The sequence below is a fragment of the Hylaeus volcanicus genome, chromosome 8 (genome assembly GCF_026283585.1).
Source record: "Hylaeus volcanicus isolate JK05 chromosome 8, UHH_iyHylVolc1.0_haploid, whole genome shotgun sequence".
In the NCBI taxonomy this organism is placed as follows: Eukaryota; Metazoa; Arthropoda; class Insecta; order Hymenoptera; family Colletidae; genus Hylaeus; species Hylaeus volcanicus.
This window is the reverse complement of record NC_071983.1, coordinates 637,166-659,277: the sequence shown is the minus strand read 5'-3', so window position 1 is coordinate 659,277 and position 22,112 is coordinate 637,166. Positions and strand designations below refer to the sequence as shown.

Sequence of the window (22,112 nt, the reverse complement as noted above, 5' to 3'; positions counted from 1 at the left end):
AACTGCAAATTTTTAATTTTTGATTTCGACGAAAGCATGATTTTTCAAAGTTTTTTGACGTGAGTAACACCAAACCGTACAAAATTTCTATGTCTGAAAACACCTAAAAAATTACGATCGTAATAGTAATCGTAATCGTAATTCGAAACTCGGAACTCGGATTTGATTGCAATCTTAATCGTTATACTCCTTCTTCTAGAATTCCAACAGTTCATTTTTGAAGAATAAACGATTTACAAACACTTGTTGATCAGGCGACAGACTCTCACAGATATACAAAAGTCTCAGCCGACGTTTGCGGACTCTCAGAAGCTGTTTGGCAATTCGAACCGTTCCACTTGAATGTTCTCGAACAGAAAAGTGGACCAGGTAGATTCAACGTCTGAAGTAATTGCGTCTTGCTTAAATTCGATTCTACCGAACTGACCTACTATGATCGCCGCGTTCAATGTTGACAGCCCAGTCGCGAATGTCTCTGGAACTTACTAGAAAATCACCTACTCCCTCGACAAGCGATCGAATGAACACCTAGCCAGCTCGCAATCAGACCTAACGATCCTGAAATTCAATAGTCGAACTTTAAACGTCGCCCAACGAAACGTTACGATCGTTACCACCTCGAAACTTTACAGTTGAAGAAATTCATATTCAGTTCAGAGACGTAACGACGGTCACGCGTTTGCAATAATTCAGCAGATCGGTTCAGCTGACTGGCAATCGAATCTGATATCCACGACTCGTACAATCACTGTAATTTTTCTCGTATCTAGCGATGCCATCATTTTTCGTCGATACGTCACACCGATTCGTTTAAAGAAAAAATCACGACAACTGACAACTTTCGCGACAACTTTCGTTAAAATTTATTCTGTTACGACTATGCACGCTTTTCCTTGATTTATAATACAATCGCGTCGACATTCGTTGCTCGATATTTGTAGTAACTACGCAGTCATTCACAGATTCGATCTCTGTCTTCTGGTTGCATCACAACGAAACATCAATGAAAAGCATTCTTTTTCCCGTTTTTCATCATCCGCGGCAAACGCGTTCGCTGGGACACTGCTCGCCACAGCATTGCGCAACTTCCATTCAACATCCTGCAAGGAAATTTCAGATTCAAGATCGTTCGATTTTCTCTATGGTCGATAGTAGAAATGTCGCATCAACGACGTCATAAAATCCGCAAAGGTAAATGTACACAGAGTGAACGAACTAGAACGGCTTCGCAAAGCTTTGGACGAAAGTTGAAGAATATAGAGACCTGTCACAGGTTTGCTTCTTCTTCTCTCTTCGTTTTCGTCGAGGTTGCTTCGAATGTTGTTTCTCATTCCCTCGAGTATATCGTTTTATGTGAAACGTGTTTAATGAAATTGAATGAAACACGATACTACACGCGGTTGGTTACAGAACCTTGTTGGTTTTTCGATATACTGGTTGAATTTAGTTTGCTTCAGACCTTGAACGAACATCAAAGAATATTCAAAACAATTTCGATTTTTTCGACACTCGTTTAAATAGTTCCAAGCCATTCCTGGATTTTCCAACGAATACCAAAGAATATTCGAACCGATTTCGATCTTTTCGACACTGATTTCGTTCGAGTCAGTCGACGATTATTCTGCGAGGCCCCCTTGGAGTTGCGGGTCCGATAGCGTCGAGGAGCGAGAACGGAAGGCGAAAGCGTAGCTTACTCCAGTTTTCCAGTTGGCCAAATTCCTTTGTAAATGGCGAACGAGAGAACTCGCGATTGGTTTTTCTTCGTCTCCCTTTCGTCCGTCACCAGGCTGGCCCTAAAAGGCCCATCGAAAAGACCACTAACGACCGGCCACGTGCATGCGCGCGGGAGCACGTCCCGGGCCGTGAAAAACGAATGGTTTTCGGGAGCCGTTGCCGCGAGCGAAGGGCTACTTTGGAAGCATGATGAACCGTAGTGGCGTCCCGAATCGATAAACGTCAAGTACATCGAAATAAAAGCGGAATGAAGCGTGTCTGGATGGGAGCGCAGCCGGTCTCACGAGGTGCTCGCTGGACTGGAGGCACACACCACCTTGCTGCCAGAAAACCCGATGGCACCTTAAGGAGAGAAGTCAAGGGCAAGAAGCGTCCCTTCGTTACCCAGTCTGGCCCAGCTTGGGCCCTACTTGGACCCCACTCCAAGCGGCGTCCACCCCCTCCCCGTGCCTGTTCTGTATCTCTTGTGGAATCCCCTGCTCCTCCAGCCCCTTCACCTTTCTGGATCTCCCTCCTTCCCCTCCACACCTTCTATCATCCCTCCGTCCGCTCCCTCCACCTTTCCAGCCCTTCTTCTTCGGGCTCTCCCGTTCCACACACGAACGCGAGTTGGAGAGTTGGCTCTCTCGGTGCTTTCTTGAAATTCGTCTCTCTACCAGCGGTAGCAGCACCAGCAACACCAGCAACACACCGGGTTGTATACACTTACGACAGAGTACGACAGAGAGACCACCTCCTCCCCCTTCTGCCCTCGTCTCAACACGAATCCATATGTATGGGGTTGAGGCGCACAGGCGACGCAAATGTGCTGACTACATTACGCCGCTATATAAGATAGCCGGCCAACCATCCTATCCCCACAGACCGAGTCAGATCGGCAGACTGTTCACAGACGGACCAACGAACCGATCTACCGATACACACTAGACACGACACATGACATTTCGTTGACGGGCACCGCGACCAAACCGATTTTAGGGTTATCCCGGTCGATACCGCGCACGATACCGTCGTAATTCCGCACTCGACTTGGACCCAGCCAGGAGAAAGTGACACATCCGTATTTTCGGTTTCGTCGAGGATCGAAGCTTCCTGTCGAATTCAACGCTTAGCCAAATTCCCTTGGGCTCCTTTGATCGCCGTTGATTTTCGCGAGAAACAGTCGCGTTCGCCAAACGATCCCGTGTCGACGCTCGCGTGGCCATTAGATTTCCGGCCATCGACCACCACCGCTCCTCAGCCGACCGAGATTTCCTCGTGACCCAGGTACCGTAGGTCGGGGTACCCAGCAACTCTAACAACCGCAAAAGGTCCCGCTGCAAGGAACGTTGTGAGTACACCGAGGAAAAACGGCCACCGAGATGATCCCTTTGACAGCCACCACGTGTTTCCTCGTCGTTGTCACCTTGTTGGCCCTCGCGCTCATCCTGCTGGATCACCTGACATCCAAGAAATCCTCGAAAGAGGACATCCTGGACGTTGGAAACGACGCCCTACCGGAACCACCTGGACCCAAACCCTGGCCGATTCTTGGCTCACTGCACCTACTGGGACGCTACGACGTGCCGTACAAAGCCTTCGCCGACCTCGTCAAAGACTACGACTGCCAGGTGATCAAACTTCGAATGGGATCTATGCCCTGCGTGGTCGTGAGCGGTCTGGAGAACATCAGAGAAGTGCTGACCACCAAAGGACACCACTTCGATTCGCGGCCAAACTTTGCCAGATACCATCAGCTCTTCGGCGGGAACAAGGAGAACTGTAAGGCACTTTCTTTTACTCATTTCTTCCCTCCTTGTTTCGGAATCTTTCGCAAACAACGATTCGGTTCCTTCGAGAATACCGATTATTAGTCAATAGCAGTCGATAACGAAACGTTTGCAGGGGACACGAGGTTCAAACTTTAACCGTTCCCATCGATCGGAATTAATTGGACGTGTCCCGTCGAGCCAACTCGTTCCCGGTGGTCAAATATCTCCTCGATCTTCATTTTTAATTATTCAAAGCGGCGACGTCTACCGGTTACGTAACATGCCGCGCACAACAAATCCCCTCCTTCGATCGCGGAACGCTCGACGAATTTAAGGTAGTTGTTCCGTGGATCTATGTATTTAACGGTGGATTTTAAACAAACTTGACTCGATTGTTCGTTGATCGAACATGAGTCATCGGAGTCTATTTCGACTTAAATTTACCACTCTAGTTTTATGAAAACTGATATAAATGTAACGATGTAATTTTAACACAGACCCTCACGGGACATACAGATTTTCTCATGAATTTTTTCAATTTAAATTAAGATGCAATTTAAATACTTGCTGAACATTTAATATGTTATTAAAATCAAAATTATAAACCACTTGAAAAAAAAAGTACAATAACAATTATTGACCGTCGCGTTACCGACATATAATTCATTAAAATCCGAAACTGAACGTAGAGAAGTTGCGCGGTAACGGTCAGCGTTTTGCCACCATCGTTTCTCGTGTATCACGATTGTTCGAAACAACTACCTCAACAAGACTAGAGTCGTCGGGGGGATAAAAATCGATTCGTTTCTATCGAGCGATTGTTTTTTTGGGAACGTGGGTCGATTAGACGCGTCGCGAGTCGACGTGAAAATTGAATTCGTCGACACCTCGTCACGGCTGCTGAAAACTCGTTCCCCATGCTAACGACCTTGCCATCGCGCGCGACACGTGACCGGCCCGGTCCCACACAGTCGCAGGCCCGTTTATTTTTCGCGTGGCTCGTGCTTTCGTTCGTCCAGGCAACGCCGAAACTCGTGCTAAGGTCAACGTCGAAGCGGTACCAAGTGCAGCCCGGAAAGGTCACGGTACCACTTTCACGCGTTCCTGGCTCACCTGGCAGCCGGCAAACAGGATCAAGGCTGATCCACCGGAGGCGATTCCGACACCCGAGCCAGCCACGATTTTCTCTCTCCCTTTCTCTTCCTTAGCCTCGTCCTATCAGCAATTTCGCGCTTAGATCGAGGGAGTACGGGCTTGGTATCACTCGCGTGACACGATTGCTCGTTTCACGCTTTTCGGCTTCGAATCACGCAGATATGCGTTATTGGGATTTTCGTATGTATGTATACGGTCAGTCTCATAAGTATACCCTTTATGTATGTTCAAGAAATTTGGTCAAATTAAGTTTTATAATTACGAATGGTTCGTTATAATTATGTACACTCTATATTCACACGCCGCGCCGTGTGTCTATCAAAGAAATTTGTCTCGACAAAGAGATGGTACACTTATGAGACTGACTATATACATATACAGAAAATCCCAATGACACATATCTCCGTCATATGAATGTATATAGTATATGATATTGGGGATTAAATTGGTCACGTTTATGTATTTATGGCAAGTGTAAATATGGGAAAACGTAGCCATAATATGGGCAAATTGTCCGACTTGGAAATTTCAGCGTGAATAGAAACGACGCTTTGCTTGTGAAGTAGTGAAATCAATCTAACTCGATAGTTTGACTGTCAAGTTCGAGCAGAAACGGCTAGAAGATCTTTCCCATCCTAAAATCGTGGATTCCTGACGAGGAATCGAGTATCCTGCACGGGCCAGAAACCAGGTCACTTCCTGTTCTGGTGCGGCTCGCGACCGCTTCGATTTCAAATCGAGTTGCTCGTGCGCCGATGAATCGATTTTCTGCCGAGTACGCGCGACCAGCATTCACCAGCTTGCATTTCCGCGTGGCGCGTTCCCTGGCCGAGGGAAAGAGAACGCGAACGAAGGGAGGGGAGTGTGTGTGTGTGTGTGTAGCGCGGAGAAACGGAAAGGGAGAGGAGAAAGAACATGCATCGACGAATTTTTCCTTTTTCGCCTGACGACGGCATTTCGAAACGCATTTCCTACACGCGTCATCGCGCCACGAAACGCTGCTCGAAGGTCAAGTTTATACCGATCTGATTTATTCCACCTTGGCGCACCAGGCATCAATGAAAATACGTTATATAATCGATCTCTGTTATCGATCTCTATCCACCGACTCGGACTTCCTTTGACACTGTTATTTTTACCGCCTGCCAGGATCTTCTTGGCGCAATCTTCTTAAATCGACTCGATGATTCAGAGTTTTCCGAGGCCTCGACTAACCAAATTCAAAGTTCCCTTGTGGGTCGTCGATACTAAAGGGATTCCCCCTATTCGGATGTTACAGCTCTGGCGTTCTGCAACTGGTCCGAGGTCCAGAAGAATCGCAGAGAGATGCTGCGAGCGTACACGTTCCCTCGCGCGTTCACCACTCGCTACAAGGAGCTGAACAACATTATCGGTAGCCAGATGGACGCCCTCCTGGACCATCTGGATTCTCTGGCGAACACGAACGTACACACGAAACCGTTGATCCTCCACAGCTGCGCCAACATCTTCATCACCTATCTCTGCTCGAAAAGCTTCCATCTGCAGCACGCTGGATTTCGTAACATGGTCAATAACTTCGACAAAGTGTTCTACGAGGTGAACCAAGGCTACGCAGCCGATTTCATGCCGTTCCTGATGCCCCTCCACCACAGAAACATGGCGAGAATGAACCACTGGGGCCACGAGATCCGCAAGTTCATTGTAGCCAACATCATCTCCGAGAGGGTTAACAAGTGGAACGGTGTGGTACCTGAGAAGGACTATCTAGACTGTCTGGTAAATCACGTCAAGTCCGATGCTGAACCGCAGATGTCATGGAACACCGCGTTCTTCGTCATCGAGGACATCATCGGAGGACATTCAGCCATTGGGAATCTCTTGGTGAAGGTTCTTGGATTCCTCGCGACACGACCTCACATTCAGAAAGCCGCTCAACAGGAGCTCGACGCTGCAGACATCGCTGGCAGCTATGTTGGCTTGGAGAACAGAGGGTCCCTGCCATACGTCGAGGCCATCATCCTCGAGACCATCAGGATAATTGCCAGCCCCATCGTCCCCCACGTGGCTAATCAGGATAGCTCCATTGCTGGTAAGTTTTAGTTTGGTTGGAAAGGAGGCATTGGTCTACTTTTGGGTAGCTCTGGGTAGCTCTGGGTAAAGAGGAATCGTTATATTACGTTCTTTCCTCGACTAACTCTTCAATTTCTTACCTCGGATCTAAATCAAATACCATGCAGACAATTTAAAGAAACACAGATATTTGGAATGTGAAATATGTAGTAGCAGTCTTTGTCCATTGATCATTATAAATGTCAAATATTACCAAGTCGTCTCCACCGAGGAAACTATTCCTAAAATATCAATTAACTCCTAACTTCTCCTTCAGGTTACAGAATCAAGAAGGACACGTTCATCTTCCTGGACAACTACGACCTGAGCATGTCCACGGAGCTGTGGACGTCGCCTAAGGAATTCATGCCAGAAAGGTTCATCCAGAATGGAAGGCTCCTGAAGCCCGAGCATTTCCTGCCGTTCGGTGGGGGACGGAGGTCCTGCATGGGTTACAAGCTGGTCCAATATTTGACCTTCTCGATCCTGGCCACGTTGCTGAAGAATTACGCGATAGTGCCCCTGGAGAAGGAGGATTATAAGATCCCCATAGGGAATCTGGCGCTGCCCGAGAACACCTTCAAGGTGCAGTTCAAGAGACGGTAGGATCGAGACGTAAACGTTGGCCACGAAGAAAGAGTCGAACCGTCGGCTCCTGTTGATTTATCGAAGCTTCGAATGGCGAACGAAACTTGGTCGAGTCGAGACGTGGTGGTTCTCATGAATGAATCGTTTCGGACATCTTCGTCGAGGGTGCTTGGCGGGGATTTGGGACGACGAAGGATCAGACGAAGATAGTTTCGTCGCGTTCTAGATGAAGCTTTAGGAGAAGGTCGATCGGACCTTCGTCGGCAACGAAGAGCTTTACTGACATTACTAGGTGTTTAAGCTAGGAAATTGTTGATCGTCCCGCGACGCGTGAACTTGACTCCGAACGAATCGAAGACGATCAGCCGCGATTACAGGAGAGAAGACTTGGACTGAACAGATGACGACTGACTACGCGAGACGCTGCGACAGAATGCCGTCATCTTAGCGACCGCTTTAGGTAAACCGGGATTTGACGATCGTCTCTTCCGTCTCGTCGAGAGGTAGATCGATAGTTGGTATCAGGCTGGACCTTCGATTTAACGTTTTCAAGGGAACATTGGTAGAATGCCTGTCGAGGAATAAAAATAGAATTAAAGTATTAAGTTGCTATAAAATTGGTAATAATAGACATTAAACGTGCGTAGCAGTAGTATACGATATATCCAGTGGATATCCATTATAAATCAAGAGTCGTTATCTCGAAGGAAAACGATGAATCGACCGGTTGATTCACGACGGCTATCGAGATCCACGGATCAAAAACCGTCGAGACGTGCCGCTGCAAAAATCCTCTGTTGATCCCAGCGATCACGTACCTACTATCGTCCGATAACACCTACTCGGAAAGACGAGACGCGAGAACGTGAGCGGCAAACTCGGACAAACCCGCGACAATTTCGCTCGCGTTGATCGTTCAATCGCGAGAAATTAGGGAAAATGGATGCCTCGCGCCTCTTACGGGGGAGTAAGCGTGTTTCCGACGTCCGTAATTTTCAGGAACGTTGACGATGTTCCGATTATTCGACCAGCATCGGTGTTGGTGTTGATCCAACACTCTCCTTGCAAAAATGGGCAAAATTTTATCTAAATCACAGGTACTCGGTAGTATCGACGCAATTATAGGAAATTATTAGGAACGTTTATTTGCTGGAAACAGATACATTTTTTGTTTGAGTGCTCCTTTTATAAAGTTATTCGTTATTGGTCCTCTTTTGGACTCCTTTGAAAGTTTCGCCATTCATATTTCCACTGTTATCGATATTCGAGTCTAATTTTTTCTAGGTACGTTTACAAGGATTTTATTTTGCATAAAGATCCGTAGTCTAGTTATTAAATAATTCCACAATTCCATCTAGACAGAATTTTGCCTATCTCTGGTCTCTCAAGTTATACGACATTATCGATGACAAGAGTCACTCGATTACTCGTTGAATCGTGTTTGCTTCGGAATCGTGACGAGTTGACCGTGTCTCTTGTTGTTCGACACTTTATTATATCTAATTTTCACGTAAGTTTTAGGGAAAAGCGAAGACCAAAGTTAAACGAATTTGTTGGGAATTAAGTTATGTTAAAGTCAACTAGTCACGGTTCTGTTCGGATTTTTCCTGTGTTGGATCGACGATCGATCGAGACATCAAGATAAGACAATTTTAACGAACAAGTCACATGGCAATGTGCAATGAAATAATTTTAGATATTTGAGGCTTTCACAACCAAGTTGGTATAGTTGATATTAAAATCGTGTCTTTTAGGCAAGACACTTGGACCTAGCTTCTTCAGGGGTCAAACGATACACTGATAGTGGCTTATTTTCATCGATATCTCAGGTGGCAAGACATAATTCTTTTGTTTATTATTCAGTCAAATAATCGTCACAACTTTTATCGATAATCAGTGAACAGTGCCATGAGCACAGGTAACTTAAAGTGACCCAAGGTACATAATCCACGCCAATATCGGTGTGTCATTTGACTCCTGAAGAAGCTATCTGCAATCTTACCTAAACGACACAACTTACACTTGAAAGCCTCAGTTAATATCAATTAATAGAATAATATTGTTTATCTCGTTTCTCGACGCCAACCCAAACGTTCATTTCTTTCCTTCTGTGTACGCCTTCTACCCTATTCTCTCCACTTTTTCTTTCAATTTCTACGCCCTCTGTTTCTCCATCCCTTTCGTTCCCCGTTTTCCTAGTACAAATTAACGATCGTCCACCTTCGGCATCGTCGCGCTGAGAAAAAATTATAAAAATTGTACACGGTGGGGCGAAATGGGTCACCCTAAGGGACGAGAAATGATCGAGGACGAAAGAATTCGCGTGAGACGAGAAATGGATTTTACTGTAATAATCGATTATTACACGACTGAACGGCTTTTCTCAAGGAGAGAAGTCGTCTTTTTCGCGGGCCACCCTCGCGGATGATAATTTATTTCTGCGATCGAGCATCGATTTTAATTATTGCGTTATTAGTATATTATTATATATTATTATTATTATTATTATTATATTATTATATTATTATCGCTTTCTGCTATTATCATCACTATTATCAATAGTTAGAGGTATCGTCCTCTTTCTATTTTTTTTTTTTTTTTTGTATATCATCACGTTCTCCATTCCCCGTTTCACGCTTCCACATCCGTACGTTATTATGTGTTTGTTATTTAATTATCGCGATTGTTACGACATTTGTTAATTTATTATTTAAGATTTTAATAATAAAAGTGAACATTGAAATTCGTTCCACCGATTTATTATCTTTTGTACAGTTTTCGAGAGCTTTGTTGTGTTATTATGTATTTTGTATTATTGTATTGCATTTTATTATATAATATTGAATATTGCAAAGAAACAATTAGTATAGCATAATATTTATATGAACCAACAGCAACTATAAGAAACACCACAAGATAATTAATGAAAGATTACATCAATTTTCGATTTTATTTCCTATGGAAATTTCCGATCGTAACAATCAATCAGTCTCTTATCATTCACTCGCCTTGTTATCAAATACATTTCGTTAGAACTAAGTGTCTACCTTATAAATACAAGTAATTCACAATTGTGCAAATGATAACATCATCAGTTTATTCTCAATCAAATTTGACAAGAAAAGTCAATCAATCTACTGTACTAATTCTGAAATTACAGAGCGAACCATTTCTTGTTTTCCACTTCAATGTTAAGCAATTTGTTTTTAAATGAAATAATTAAACACACATCTCAGTCGTTTATAATAATTTATTTGATAATTATCGATCTCACAAAACATTTGAAGAGTGACATGATAAACGATTATTTCTTTTCGGAATATTGAATACCTTTTTGATTGTATAAAAATGTTTCGTCCGACTTGTTGTAACCTAGTAGAAGTTTATATTAAAAGTACGTGAACACAGACGGCAGATAATCGTTGCTTAGCTTGGTAATCTCACTTATTGTTAGTAACTTGTTAAATAAAAAAGCTGCATATACATAAGGGAACACGTTTCTTAATCGAAAAGTAGCTAACATGATTATTTATCATCCAAAAGAATACTAGACTAGTTGAAATGCAAATTCATTTCTTCGCTATTCTTAAAAAACAGATTCGAACAATGCTTAACTAGATCGTTCGTTAGTTTATAAACCTCAAGCATTTTTAGACAGTATCTACAACCGTATATATTAAACTACATTTAAAAATTTCCTTAGTACATCAATTTTAAACGTTCTTGAACAGTATTTACAGTTTCCTTTCGTTTTTCAGGTTCAAATCTTACTTCAGTTAGCTGGCAAGATTTTAGGACGAGATACAATAGTTCTATGTATCCCCGACAGGAATTCTTTTTTAATGTTTCCAATTTTTTATTTAAAACTAGGCATCAGTTTAAAACAAAAAAGCCGGAACATTAAATAAAGAGTACCAAACGAGATCCACATGGAACGGTGATTTGCGATTAAAGTACAAGTACAACACGCCATCGAATCTGAGAAAAGCGACGTCATTCTGAAGCAACAGCCTCGACCTCTCGCACACACTGATATCAACAAACAATTTTTCACGTTCCCCCAACTGGAGTTAATCCTCAAGGAAGTCTACGGTTCCGAGGTAACGTCTTTGAGGTCCATCATTCTCTCCTTCTCTTGTAGATCGACCAGACACCTCTTCCGCGAGAACATTTCCTCGATCTCCGTCAGCGTCTTGCCTTTGGTTTCAGGCAAGAAGAACACCACGAACAACGTGCCCGCCAACGACAACACCGTGAAGAAGATAAACACACCGTGCCTGCCCATCACAGCCTCCATGTCGGGGTACGTCTTGACGGTGACCGAGCTGAAGATGTATCCCACGCAGGTGGTCAGTCCTGTCAGCACTTCCTTGACTTTGGCAGGGTACACTTCGCCCACCATGGCGAAGGGAACCACCAGGAAGCCCAAGGTACTCGAGAAAATGTATACTAATACACAGACCACGGGTATCACGCCGCCGTCCTTGATGACATAGCCTCTGTCCTCCATCACCAGGTAGACAGACAGTATCCCCATGAAGATCGTCATCCCAGATCCAGAAACTATCGAGGGTATTCGTCGACCGAACTTTCCTGACAGGCAGGCCACCAGCACGCTGCCCACCAACCTGGTGAACCCTATCAGGACCGCCCCTAGGTAAGGGTCTATCGTGATACCGGCGCTACGAATAATGTCCACCGCGTAATAGACCACCACGAATATTCCAGAAAACTGCTGGAAGAAGAAGTAAGCGAGCATGATGCCGAACGGCATCAAGGCGTTCCTCTTCAGCAGATGCTTCAGCAGGTTCTGCTTCTTCTTCTGCGGCCGTTGTCGCAGTTCTTGCAGCAGCTCCGACGTGGGGGATGTATTTTTTGGAATGCCTCGGAATCTCTTCAGGGACTCCAGTGCCTGGTCTAGACGACCTCGGTCCCGCAACCAGATCGGGGTTTCTGGGACGACGGCCAAGGTTAGCGCGCCCGAGACCAACGGAAACAAGGCGCACATCAGAGCCACCAATCGCCAGTTGTCCTTTGGAACAGAAAAATATTGGTGAGTACTCGGGTAATCGTTGAATCTTGTTTTATTTATGCGGAGTGTTTACCCATTGGTGGTTACGACGAATCTAACAATTTTGACGACTGTGACAAGTATCGAATCGAAAATCTTTTATAAACACTCAGTCATTTGTCTCGTGTTGAGAGCATGTCTCACTAGTTGCAATTTAACAACCTCTGTACGAGTAAGTCACGTTCGATCTGAATTGAGTTGAACTGTAGGTTTGTTCTCAGTGAAAATGCAAAATAATCTGGTATCTGGTTCATTTCAGCCATACTTTCAAATCGTCACGTGTCACAATCGTTTCAAATCTTTGTTTTCTCGACCCTCACCTTAAACAGGTAGCCGAAAATGTAAACAATGAGGACTCCGATGGCAATGGCCACGCTGGTCCATGTAACCATTGTGGCGCGCCATTTAGGAGAGGCAACTTCCGCGCTGTAGACAGTCGCTGGGACCGAGGCCGAACCGGTCGCAATTCCGGATATAATTCTACCCACGAGGATCTGTTGGTATGACCCAGACGTGTATATGACGATCCAGCCCGCCACGGAAACGATGGACGTTATCAGCAAGCTCAGTTTTCTTCCGCGTCTCATGGTGTAGCTGGAGAGAATGCAGCCAAACGGAATCCCCAACGCTGTCACCGTGGCTGTGGATCAAATGGAACATTGGTAATTTGTGAAATTTTCCTTTCATTGATCACGAGCAACTTTGACCAAAATAATTGAAATTCAGTCCAAATTCTTCACGAGTTTAAACTACATTTATTTTATTCCAAATAAAAATGAAGTAAATTAATTTCAAATTTTCGTGAGACTAAACTACAAATTTATTTATTTTATTTGAAAAATGTCTCAATGCCTATGTATTAATTACAACATATATTATAATCAGAGTCGTTTTGTTACATGTATGTACAGTGTACCTTTGTATTTTCAATTATTTTGAACAAAGCTCAGCCACAAATGTTTCCATGTTTACGTCCTTGGATACATTTTCATGAAATTAGCGATAAGAATAGTAAAAATAGTATTGACCTATCCAATTTGCTTGAACCTTGTCAATTTTTATGTCACTCGTGGGTGCCATTAATGGATCCAGTGCCACAGCACTATAGCCGAAGGCCATGGCAGGCCCCAGAACAGAGGAATTCGCACACAATGCCATGATTATCTGAAAGAAAGTAATCATCAATTCTTTTCCCAAAGTTAGTATCAATCAGTTTTCTCTTGTTACTAAATTATACAATTTCTCTGATTCTAACGAACAATCGTAACTTGAACAATATTTTCATAAGTATCTCGTAACTCTAGACTTTGTTAGTTTAATGAAATATCCATAGAAATTGAACAAACATTTCTATATCGTTCTTATGTTCTCAAATCTTGCCAGGACTATGTATTAATTTCTCCGTGACTCAACATTTCAGAAATTTTGCATTAGCATTTTGTTGTTTTTAAATATTACACTTGAACGAGTCAATCATTCGATTAATCTTCTTAACAGACTGAGATAATTCGATATCTCATAATTGACGATGACCTGCTAGAGGTCGGAGAACAGAAACAATATTATTTCATAAGCTCTGTGATATATTTATCATACAATACAAGACATGCTCGGTTGTTAGAAATAATAACTAAAATTATTCGTAGTCCTCCTACACACAGAATTTATTAGAATATTTTTAAAATTATGATTTTTACCAATGTCGAAGATAACGAATATTTTTCTGAAAAGTAATAATAAGAAAATGTATGGAAGAGAGAAATGAAATCTTATATTTCATCATACAGACCGAAAACAAAATGTTTAGTTTTATTATTCTTTAAACTTTGCAATATGACGTTTAATTTTTCATGTTTAAGTTTGTTAAATAATGAGTAATAAATAAAGTAGTAGAAGAAAGGAGGAGAAAAAAGAGAGTGAGAAGATAATTTATAGGAAGTTTTACGATGAACCAAGTATTATTGCATTGGGGTCTGAATTGATTAGATCAATTTTAAACGATCGGAAACGAAAAAATTTTACGCTACGTATAAGCTTCCGGTAATAATAAATTAAACTGATTAAAATCGACATACAAGTGCTGCTGATAAAAACCAATAATTACCCTAGACAATTAAAACCAATCAGCAAGGACAAAAACATCATGAATACTAAAACAATTCAAAAATGGGTGTGTATCCATAATTGACTCCGGCCATAAAAAGAAATGTAACAAGGAAAACATCGTATTGGGATTTATTCGTGAAGTTTATTTGATCGAATACTTGAATGTTTATTTATTTTTTCAATCCTTATAATACGTCTTTAAAAAACCAAAGTTTAAGTCTTCTGTGATAAATAAAATTAGTTTAGTGGTAAAATTGAAGAAAATTAAATTTCCTACTTACAAAAGTCGAGAATGTAATATGATTTACTCGTAAAATACGTTTGACAAGTGATACGATTTTTATTGGAATTTTTAATTGAAATCAAAGAGTGCAAGTGCTCTCTCAATTCGTTATGTCTAATTTATGTCTGCCAGAGAGCCTTGAATGAACAATATTTTTCTGAATTATACGTGCGTCGCACAATTCTCATGTTATATAAAACCGCGCGGTCTCATAACTGTCTCTCGCAATCGAACCACTCAACAGTCATCCCTAAGCCCATAATCATCGTAATTATAAATTCTAATTAACAAGCGCTGCGAAGGTGGTCGCCGATTGCGAGCAAAAGCAAACGATTGACCGCGATTAGCAAGCAGTAATTATGTTAAACTTGAATCATTGTATCGAGTGGCAATCAATTAACATTTCAGATGTGATAATTCAACCGTGATAACGCTTGGAACGTTGTTTCGATGATTAAGAGTGAAAAAACCGATAAGCCTCGAGATAAAATGAAATTGGACACCGTAGATAGATTAAAAGTTTTTTTTTTACGATTTCAGTCAAGTAACTTTATTTCGAATAATTAATGAGAGTCAAGTTTCCTCGTTGCAATGTTTACTTTGATTGACAATTACATAACTTCTATGAACTTATTGATCAAGTACAAGCATAGCCTTGTCTTAATGAATAAAATGAAAATTTTAGTAAAATTTGCGAAAAGTAAGATGTTGAGAAATTTTAATTTAAATAATAAGATTAAATAAACATGTATTTCTATTAATACATTGACAAAAGAAGTTTCATTTAAGGAGTTAGAATTCTAATATACTGCAAACATCTGCAAAAAAGTTCAGTCGGACAAAGATGGAGACAACTCGATTTCGAATTGATTAATATAAAATCGTATATAGCATAGTTAGATTTTTATTTCGAAAGAGTATTTATATTTTGTTACGTTTCAGTCCCTTTAGTAAATCTTTGAAAAAAGCCAAGTCCAACGGAAAAGATTTTTTCGTTGGTAAATTACTAGGGTAGATAATATTTAAATAGCCGAGCACAGAAATAAAAGCAAGTCAATCGAAGGGATTTTTTCCTCGAACAACCCTGCGATCGTTCGACTTCGCTTATGACCAATATCGAAACCGGTTTGGGAAGGATCACCGAGAAGACGAGCAAGACACTCGGGGAATAATTAAATTAAGCCTTGAAGTGTCACGGTAAGGTTTACGTAAAGCTGCGCTAAGCGTTTGATAATATCGTGGCATTGCGTGTTACGCAAATCTTACCGATAAACTCTTGCGTACTTCTATCTGCAATTTGTGTTATATCTCCTTAAATGCTCGCTGCAAACAAACGTCTGCAGAGTAGACAGTTTACAACGATGGATATGCAAAAGGGATCACTGGAAGTTAGTGTCACCAGTCTATTAGTTTAAAAGTTCCGATTCATTGAATTCTTAAAAAAGAAAAAAATTGAACAATTGATACCGCGCATTGTAGACAAACGAATTTGAATTTCTAAATGACATATTTTTCAGTTCCATAAATGTCTCAAGGATTGAAGCTGTTATGCAAATTGCCACTATCTCGTTACGAAGGTAAAAGAAAACAAAAATTCTGCGCTTGTAGTGGCAAGAATTAAACATCCCATATAATTTATTACGCAGATAACAGCCCAGCCATCGGAATTTTTTTTACGTAAGCGAAGACAGGTTGGTCCTCCGCGTCTATGTTTCATGTCGCTGGCGATCGTAACTCGATCTTAGGTAAGGTTTAATAGAATTTATTCCTCAGTCTTGGAAAAATGTGCGGGGAATCGAGCCTGTGTTCATTCTACTCAGAATTTTCGAATTCTTTAGTCCGTAGGACGAGATTCGTCGTGCTTTAAGAGTCTTCGCATTCTCCCAATGGACTGTACGACAGTCAATAATAACTATTATTATTTAGTTAGTGTGCTCGTGTATTAGAATGCTTTACGATGTTTAGGAACACCAGTTGCAGAAATGGTATTTGACTAGTGGGTGTGCTAATTACAGTTTCTTTCTTACAAAGTATCAAGAGTCGACGAAAACAATGCTTACCTGATAAGTAACACCTTTCTTCTCCCGCCTCTTCGCCTCGTCCATGTCGGGTTCCATCTGAAAACAGAGGTTTCGATGATCTATGACGATCGAGGCAACGAACTGCTTCGTTGGTTATTGGTACGATCGTATTTTTACGATAATACTTGGGCAAGTAACTCTGAACAGGAACTGTTTACTTTCCTCAACGTTGAAAAACGTAGAGCGATAAGCATCGTTACACGGAAATCTACTCGAGGAGATTAAAAATATTCGATAAATCAACAAGCAATTAAGATTCATAAAACGCACAATTCTCAAGGAATATTTAACTGACGAGTTACCTTAGCTGTTGATTGCTTGTCCACGTTCCCGTTCGAGTTATTCATCCCATTGGCGAGACTCATTCTAATCCTCGGGTGGACTTTTCACGAACGCTGCGTCGAGACGTAAAATATTCCAAAAATTTCGTATCGCTAGACGCGTTAGATCGCCTCTTATCGCGATAACTTATTATTTTATCTCGATTCAACGACGCTTAATCCTTTAATTCGATTCTTTACAGGTAGTCAACGGCGTAGTGTCCTTTTTCTTTGTTTCTTTTTCTGATAATGACTTGTTCAAATATAATCCCACGCCGAGATATCGTATCGTGCAACTGGATGCGTTAAATCAAAAATTTATCTCCAGTCATTCTTTGCGTTTGAACGATTAACGTTCAGTTTTATTTCGTTCGAACCGACACGTGTCTCGATCGATTAGTGCGCGTCGATACAATCTGTGATTCCACATAAATCGATCGATAAATCTAGAAATCTCGCGGTTCTAGTCAAAGTTGAGATTTCAAAGACTCGCTTCTGTTATAAGTGGACTTTATAGACAGGAAGGGATAGATGGGAATGTAACCTTTGTGTCTCTGTGAAAGATCAATTATTAATCAAAGGATCCAACAATTTTGATAGAATTTTAGTCTGTCAACTAATGTAACCTCTGCGTTATCACTGAAAGATCAATCTTCTATCGATCGATCCCAGAATTCGAGTAGAATTTTAGGCTTCAAGCCTCTAATTCCTCCCACAAAAAAATGTCTAATAGACCGACGAATAACGATATCAGCCAAAAGTCCCCGAAGTGAACTAACAAAACTTGTTTCCAAAGCAGCCAATCAGTCTTCCTGGAATCATAGAAAATTCTGCTATCAGATTCCCCGAGCACATCCCATGCATTCAGTTCCCCTGTGTCCAAAGCAAGATTCATTACAACCGAGTTTCCCTTCAAACCGATCTGCCAGACATTTTCTCAATAAAACGAACCATTATGGATCAATTATTCAATCGATCAGCCACTTTTCCTCTAGTCTCTGTTTTCCACGCTCAGGTAATCGATACCCTTCGACTCTACTCTGATTACAAAGTTCCACCACGTTTCGATACGAAATGTTTTTTGCACGTTATCCAAGCTTTCCAAGTTGTAAAGTCAGTCTACGACCTCCAAAGCGGAAGCATCAATCGTGTTCGGTCACCCAGTCCACTTAACCCCACGAGAATTGACGTCCAGGACTCTTCCTTTCTTCGAGGAATCCACACGATAAAAGTCAACGTTCAGAGCTATCCGCGACGCCGACGGTCGAATTTCCCTCCAACGTAACACGAACTGGAACTTCCTTTCACTGGCGAGCCTCAGTCTTATCCTTCAATTTCCCAACGATTTCCCACAACTCCACTTAAACTCACTCACTACTAATCGTCTCGTTAAAAAAATCTTTTTCCCAGTCCTTTTAAAGACTTGAAAAGTAATTTCTCGAGCGCTGAGAGCAATGCCAGTCCTCGTTAAATTTTCTTCGAGTTCCCTTCGGGATTTGGTGGTTCGAGAGAGAGAGCCGATTTTCCAGGATGCAGCTCGACGAGAGAGACTCGAGGTTGCAGCCCGTAGAACTGCCACTCGAAGACTCGTTACTCACCAGATTGCAAGTCCGGTTTTATCTGGCACTGGCGGCCGATCGTCGGGGACCATTCACATCCGCGGTCGCGTCGCGTTATCGAGCGTCTGTCGACGGCCGATCGACGTGAAATACATATATCGTCGCGCGAACCGCGAATTCCAGCAGATAAAGAAGACCGGTCGCGTGAGCGAATCCGTTCAGTCACGGATTACGTTCCGCGCGGAAACGTTCAGAGGGTGGCGCGCGGCCGACATTGATGAAATTAGGTGAATGACTCCGGCTGTTTCCCCCAGTGCACGGGAACATGAACAGTGAACGCTTCCAAGTGGTGAGTTGTTGAACACAATGCTCATTTGGTTTCGCTTGGGAATTCTTCGCGATCAACGAATCGCGTAGAACAGTATTTTTTGCCGGACAGTTGGAAGACGCTCTAATACTCCCATGATTCATTATTAAACGGAAGCGGCGATGTTGTCTCAGCGACGGATTACTATACCGGATCGAACAGGCCTTGTATTTGGTGTCATAGGTCGATCTCGTCGTTGTCGGCGTCTTTTCGAGTATCAGAGGCCGATCTGTGACACGTGCGCGTTGGATTAAAGCGGATCAATACGATCGATGGATTCATCATCCCTTAAATCATCTCTTTTCTTAGTTACATTCGCGCAAGGGGATCGAATTATTTCAAACGTCACCTGTCGAAACTTCCTGCATGATTCATTTTTAATCGAACATTTTGTTATCGAGGAAGCTGGGGATTCTCGGGGTATTTAAGAGCTATAAATCATTAAATAAGAGGATTGTTGGAGAAAAAGTACCACCCACCAAGTATTATGAACAGTAAGCCTCGATAGTGTTTTTATGCGCGGTGACTTGAAAGTGATAACTAAACTGCGGATATATATGGGAATTCATGTTTTCGTATGCATATTATAAGAAATGTATATTATAGAAGAGAACTTTCCATACTAGTATGCATTAAACTAGGCTGACAATTAACTTTTCCATACTGTCGCTAGATATATCGTAAGCCTTGTCTGTAGCTAACAATTGAGCATTGAAAGTAAACAACCAACAACACAGTTAATAAATTCCAAGAGATAAACGTCATCGTTACGAGACGTTAACGTTAACGAGACATCGTTAAGTGTTAATTTACACACGCTCGAGCTATATGTGATCTTTGTCAAATATTGCAAATAGGTCACAATTGTAAATTACACGAAAAGAAGCACGTGTCGCTATGTAACCGTAAAGACTAGAGATCACGAAGAACTTTCAACAGGGTGGTTAATCTGCATGATACAGCAAAGAATTTAAGCTCCAGACCAATTGAAGCGAGTTGCGAGAGTAAACAAATAAAGTAAGCTAAACGAGGTATAAATTAAAATGACTCCCATCGGGGAGTCGCTTGCTTTCAGCCACTTGTCCAGTCGTCCAAGTACAAGAGGTTAGAGGATACAGGACAAGGAACATGAAATAGGTACAACAAATAAGAAAATAAGCAATAGGTAACATTAACAGGGTAGCTGTGAAAGAGGTGTGAATGATGACTAGTAGAAAGAATAGGTAACGGAGCAAGTACCTATGAAGAAGTAAGCATGGAAGTGAGTATGGAATAAGGAATAGTGTACAGGGAATAGACTACACAAGCACAACGGGTTAAACAGATATAGAATAAAGATTAGACGAATCATAATTCCTCGATTATGCAGAGACACGGTGCAGCTTTCATTTGTGTTTCTTTCTTGGCGATAGCGGAGCACGTTGACGATGCGAAGGAACATCGACACGCCGAACACTGACCTCCCTCTACTACTTCGGTGTGTCCTTGGCCTTGAAACGAAAACGTGTTTCGGGAGATGAAATCCAATCGCACAGGTGGAACGATAATTGGTTGGCCGTCATAGAGAAAACGAAAGCCTTCCCTTTACTTTCGCTCCGTTACGGAATCGGAGCAGACAAGAGCCAACACACGACATAAAGTCAAGCATTCTTTACTCCCCTTCTGTCTCCATATACTTGTGTGTATCTTGTGTGTGCGGCTGTGTATGCACGGTTCAACATAATATTGGGCTAAACCAAAAGTTTTCTTCCCATTTTCTCCCTTCTTCTTGTCTTCTTCTTCAAGAAATGTTTATCGAATAAAATCATTTAAGTCTTACGATCAAACTGCAGATGTTTATGCACTTATGACTAATCGAAATATGGGTAAATCTGTAACAATCTGCATAAATAAAGAAATATATAAAACATCAATGATAATACATACATGTTATTCCATTTAAAAAAAAAGACCTTCGTTTAAGTTTCAATCCTTTTCCTACATCTGTGAAAATATGAATTTGCATAAATTTCCGCGGTCTAGTAATAATAATATCCTGCCATTTTTTCGCAAAAAACAAAGCGATATGGTAACAGTACGCTTGTATCCTTGATATTTTTGCACGCACTATGCGTTTTATAATCTGCGTCACGTGATATACATTCGTTGCTGAACGACTATTATTCGCGGTATAAGCGAAATTTTGGAAAAAGTGTATGCAAACAAATTTCTTCTTTAAAAAGGTACTTTTATTGTTTATAAAGTTTTAAGACCGAAATTGCAAAATCACGGCCAACAGTGACATGCGTCAAGGTATAAGGAATATTTTCAGAAAAGAATTATTAGAAAATTTGCTTCTTCGCTTCAAACAAACGGCGAAGCTACTTACATGGAAAACTCACGTTACAACCGAACTAACAAAATAGCTAGAATTGGTTGCTGCATAACAGAGGCACCTTTGCTCCTACGAGATGGCAACCAAACCGACAAGTCGACCGGTATAGGTTACCGTGTAACAGGGCTACCTCTGCGCCTACGAATTGGCAACCGACCCGACAAACAGGCTAGTATCGGTTGCTGTCATACCAGGAGCACCTCTGCGCCAACGATGTAGCAACCGGGCCTACAAACTGGCTAACAATCGGTTGATATCTAAAAGGGGTATACTCGCGACTACTTGACGACAAACAACATTTCGTTCACTTTTCGTTCAGTCCGAGTTAATCACCACTGACTGACACTAACTTTTCGTTCACATTTCGACACCTCCTAACAACACTTAGCACATTCTAACACCTTTTAACATCTCTTAACAACTCCTGAAATCTCCTAACATCCTCTAACATCTCGTAACATCTCCTAATACACTCTAACATCTCCTAGCATCTCCTAACACCTCCTAACATATCCTACCACCTCCTAATACATCCTAACACCTCCTAACATATCCTACCACCTCCTAATACATCCTAACACCTCTTAACACCTCTTAACAACCTCCTAACACCTCTTAACAACCTCCTAACA

At 41.9% G+C, this 22,112-nt stretch overlaps 2 protein-coding genes across 3 annotated transcripts; one reads left to right on the top strand and one right to left on the bottom strand.

Annotated features, from left to right (window-relative positions):
* The first annotated feature begins 2,245 nt into the window (after nucleotides 1-2,245).
* Nucleotides 2,246-8,948, top strand: LOC128880833 (cytochrome P450 307a1-like). Its single transcript, XM_054131318.1, has 3 exons — nucleotides 2,246-3,495; nucleotides 5,920-6,711; nucleotides 7,009-8,948. Exons 1-3 carry the CDS (start codon nucleotides 3,096-3,098, stop codon nucleotides 7,335-7,337), a joined length of 1,521 nt encoding a protein of 506 aa, XP_053987293.1. The 5' UTR covers nucleotides 2,246-3,095; the 3' UTR covers nucleotides 7,338-8,948.
* A 1,137-nt stretch (nucleotides 8,949-10,085) lies between these two features.
* Nucleotides 10,086-18,987, bottom strand: LOC128880832 (facilitated trehalose transporter Tret1-2 homolog). 2 transcript variants are annotated; one of them, XM_054131317.1, is made up of 6 exons: nucleotides 18,132-18,987; nucleotides 17,163-17,992; nucleotides 16,840-16,896; nucleotides 13,419-13,554; nucleotides 12,711-13,030; nucleotides 10,086-12,351 (listed from the first exon to the last, which is right to left on the bottom strand). In XM_054131317.1, exons 2-6 carry the CDS (start codon nucleotides 17,223-17,225, stop codon nucleotides 11,407-11,409), a joined length of 1,521 nt encoding a protein of 506 aa, XP_053987292.1. In that variant the 5' UTR covers nucleotides 17,226-17,992; nucleotides 18,132-18,987; the 3' UTR covers nucleotides 10,086-11,406. The 2 variants fall into 2 exon arrangements, with proteins under 2 accessions (XP_053987292.1, XP_053987291.1); XM_054131316.1 differs by having other exon boundaries at nucleotides 17,163-18,987.
* Between the last annotated feature and the right edge of the window lie 3,125 nt (nucleotides 18,988-22,112).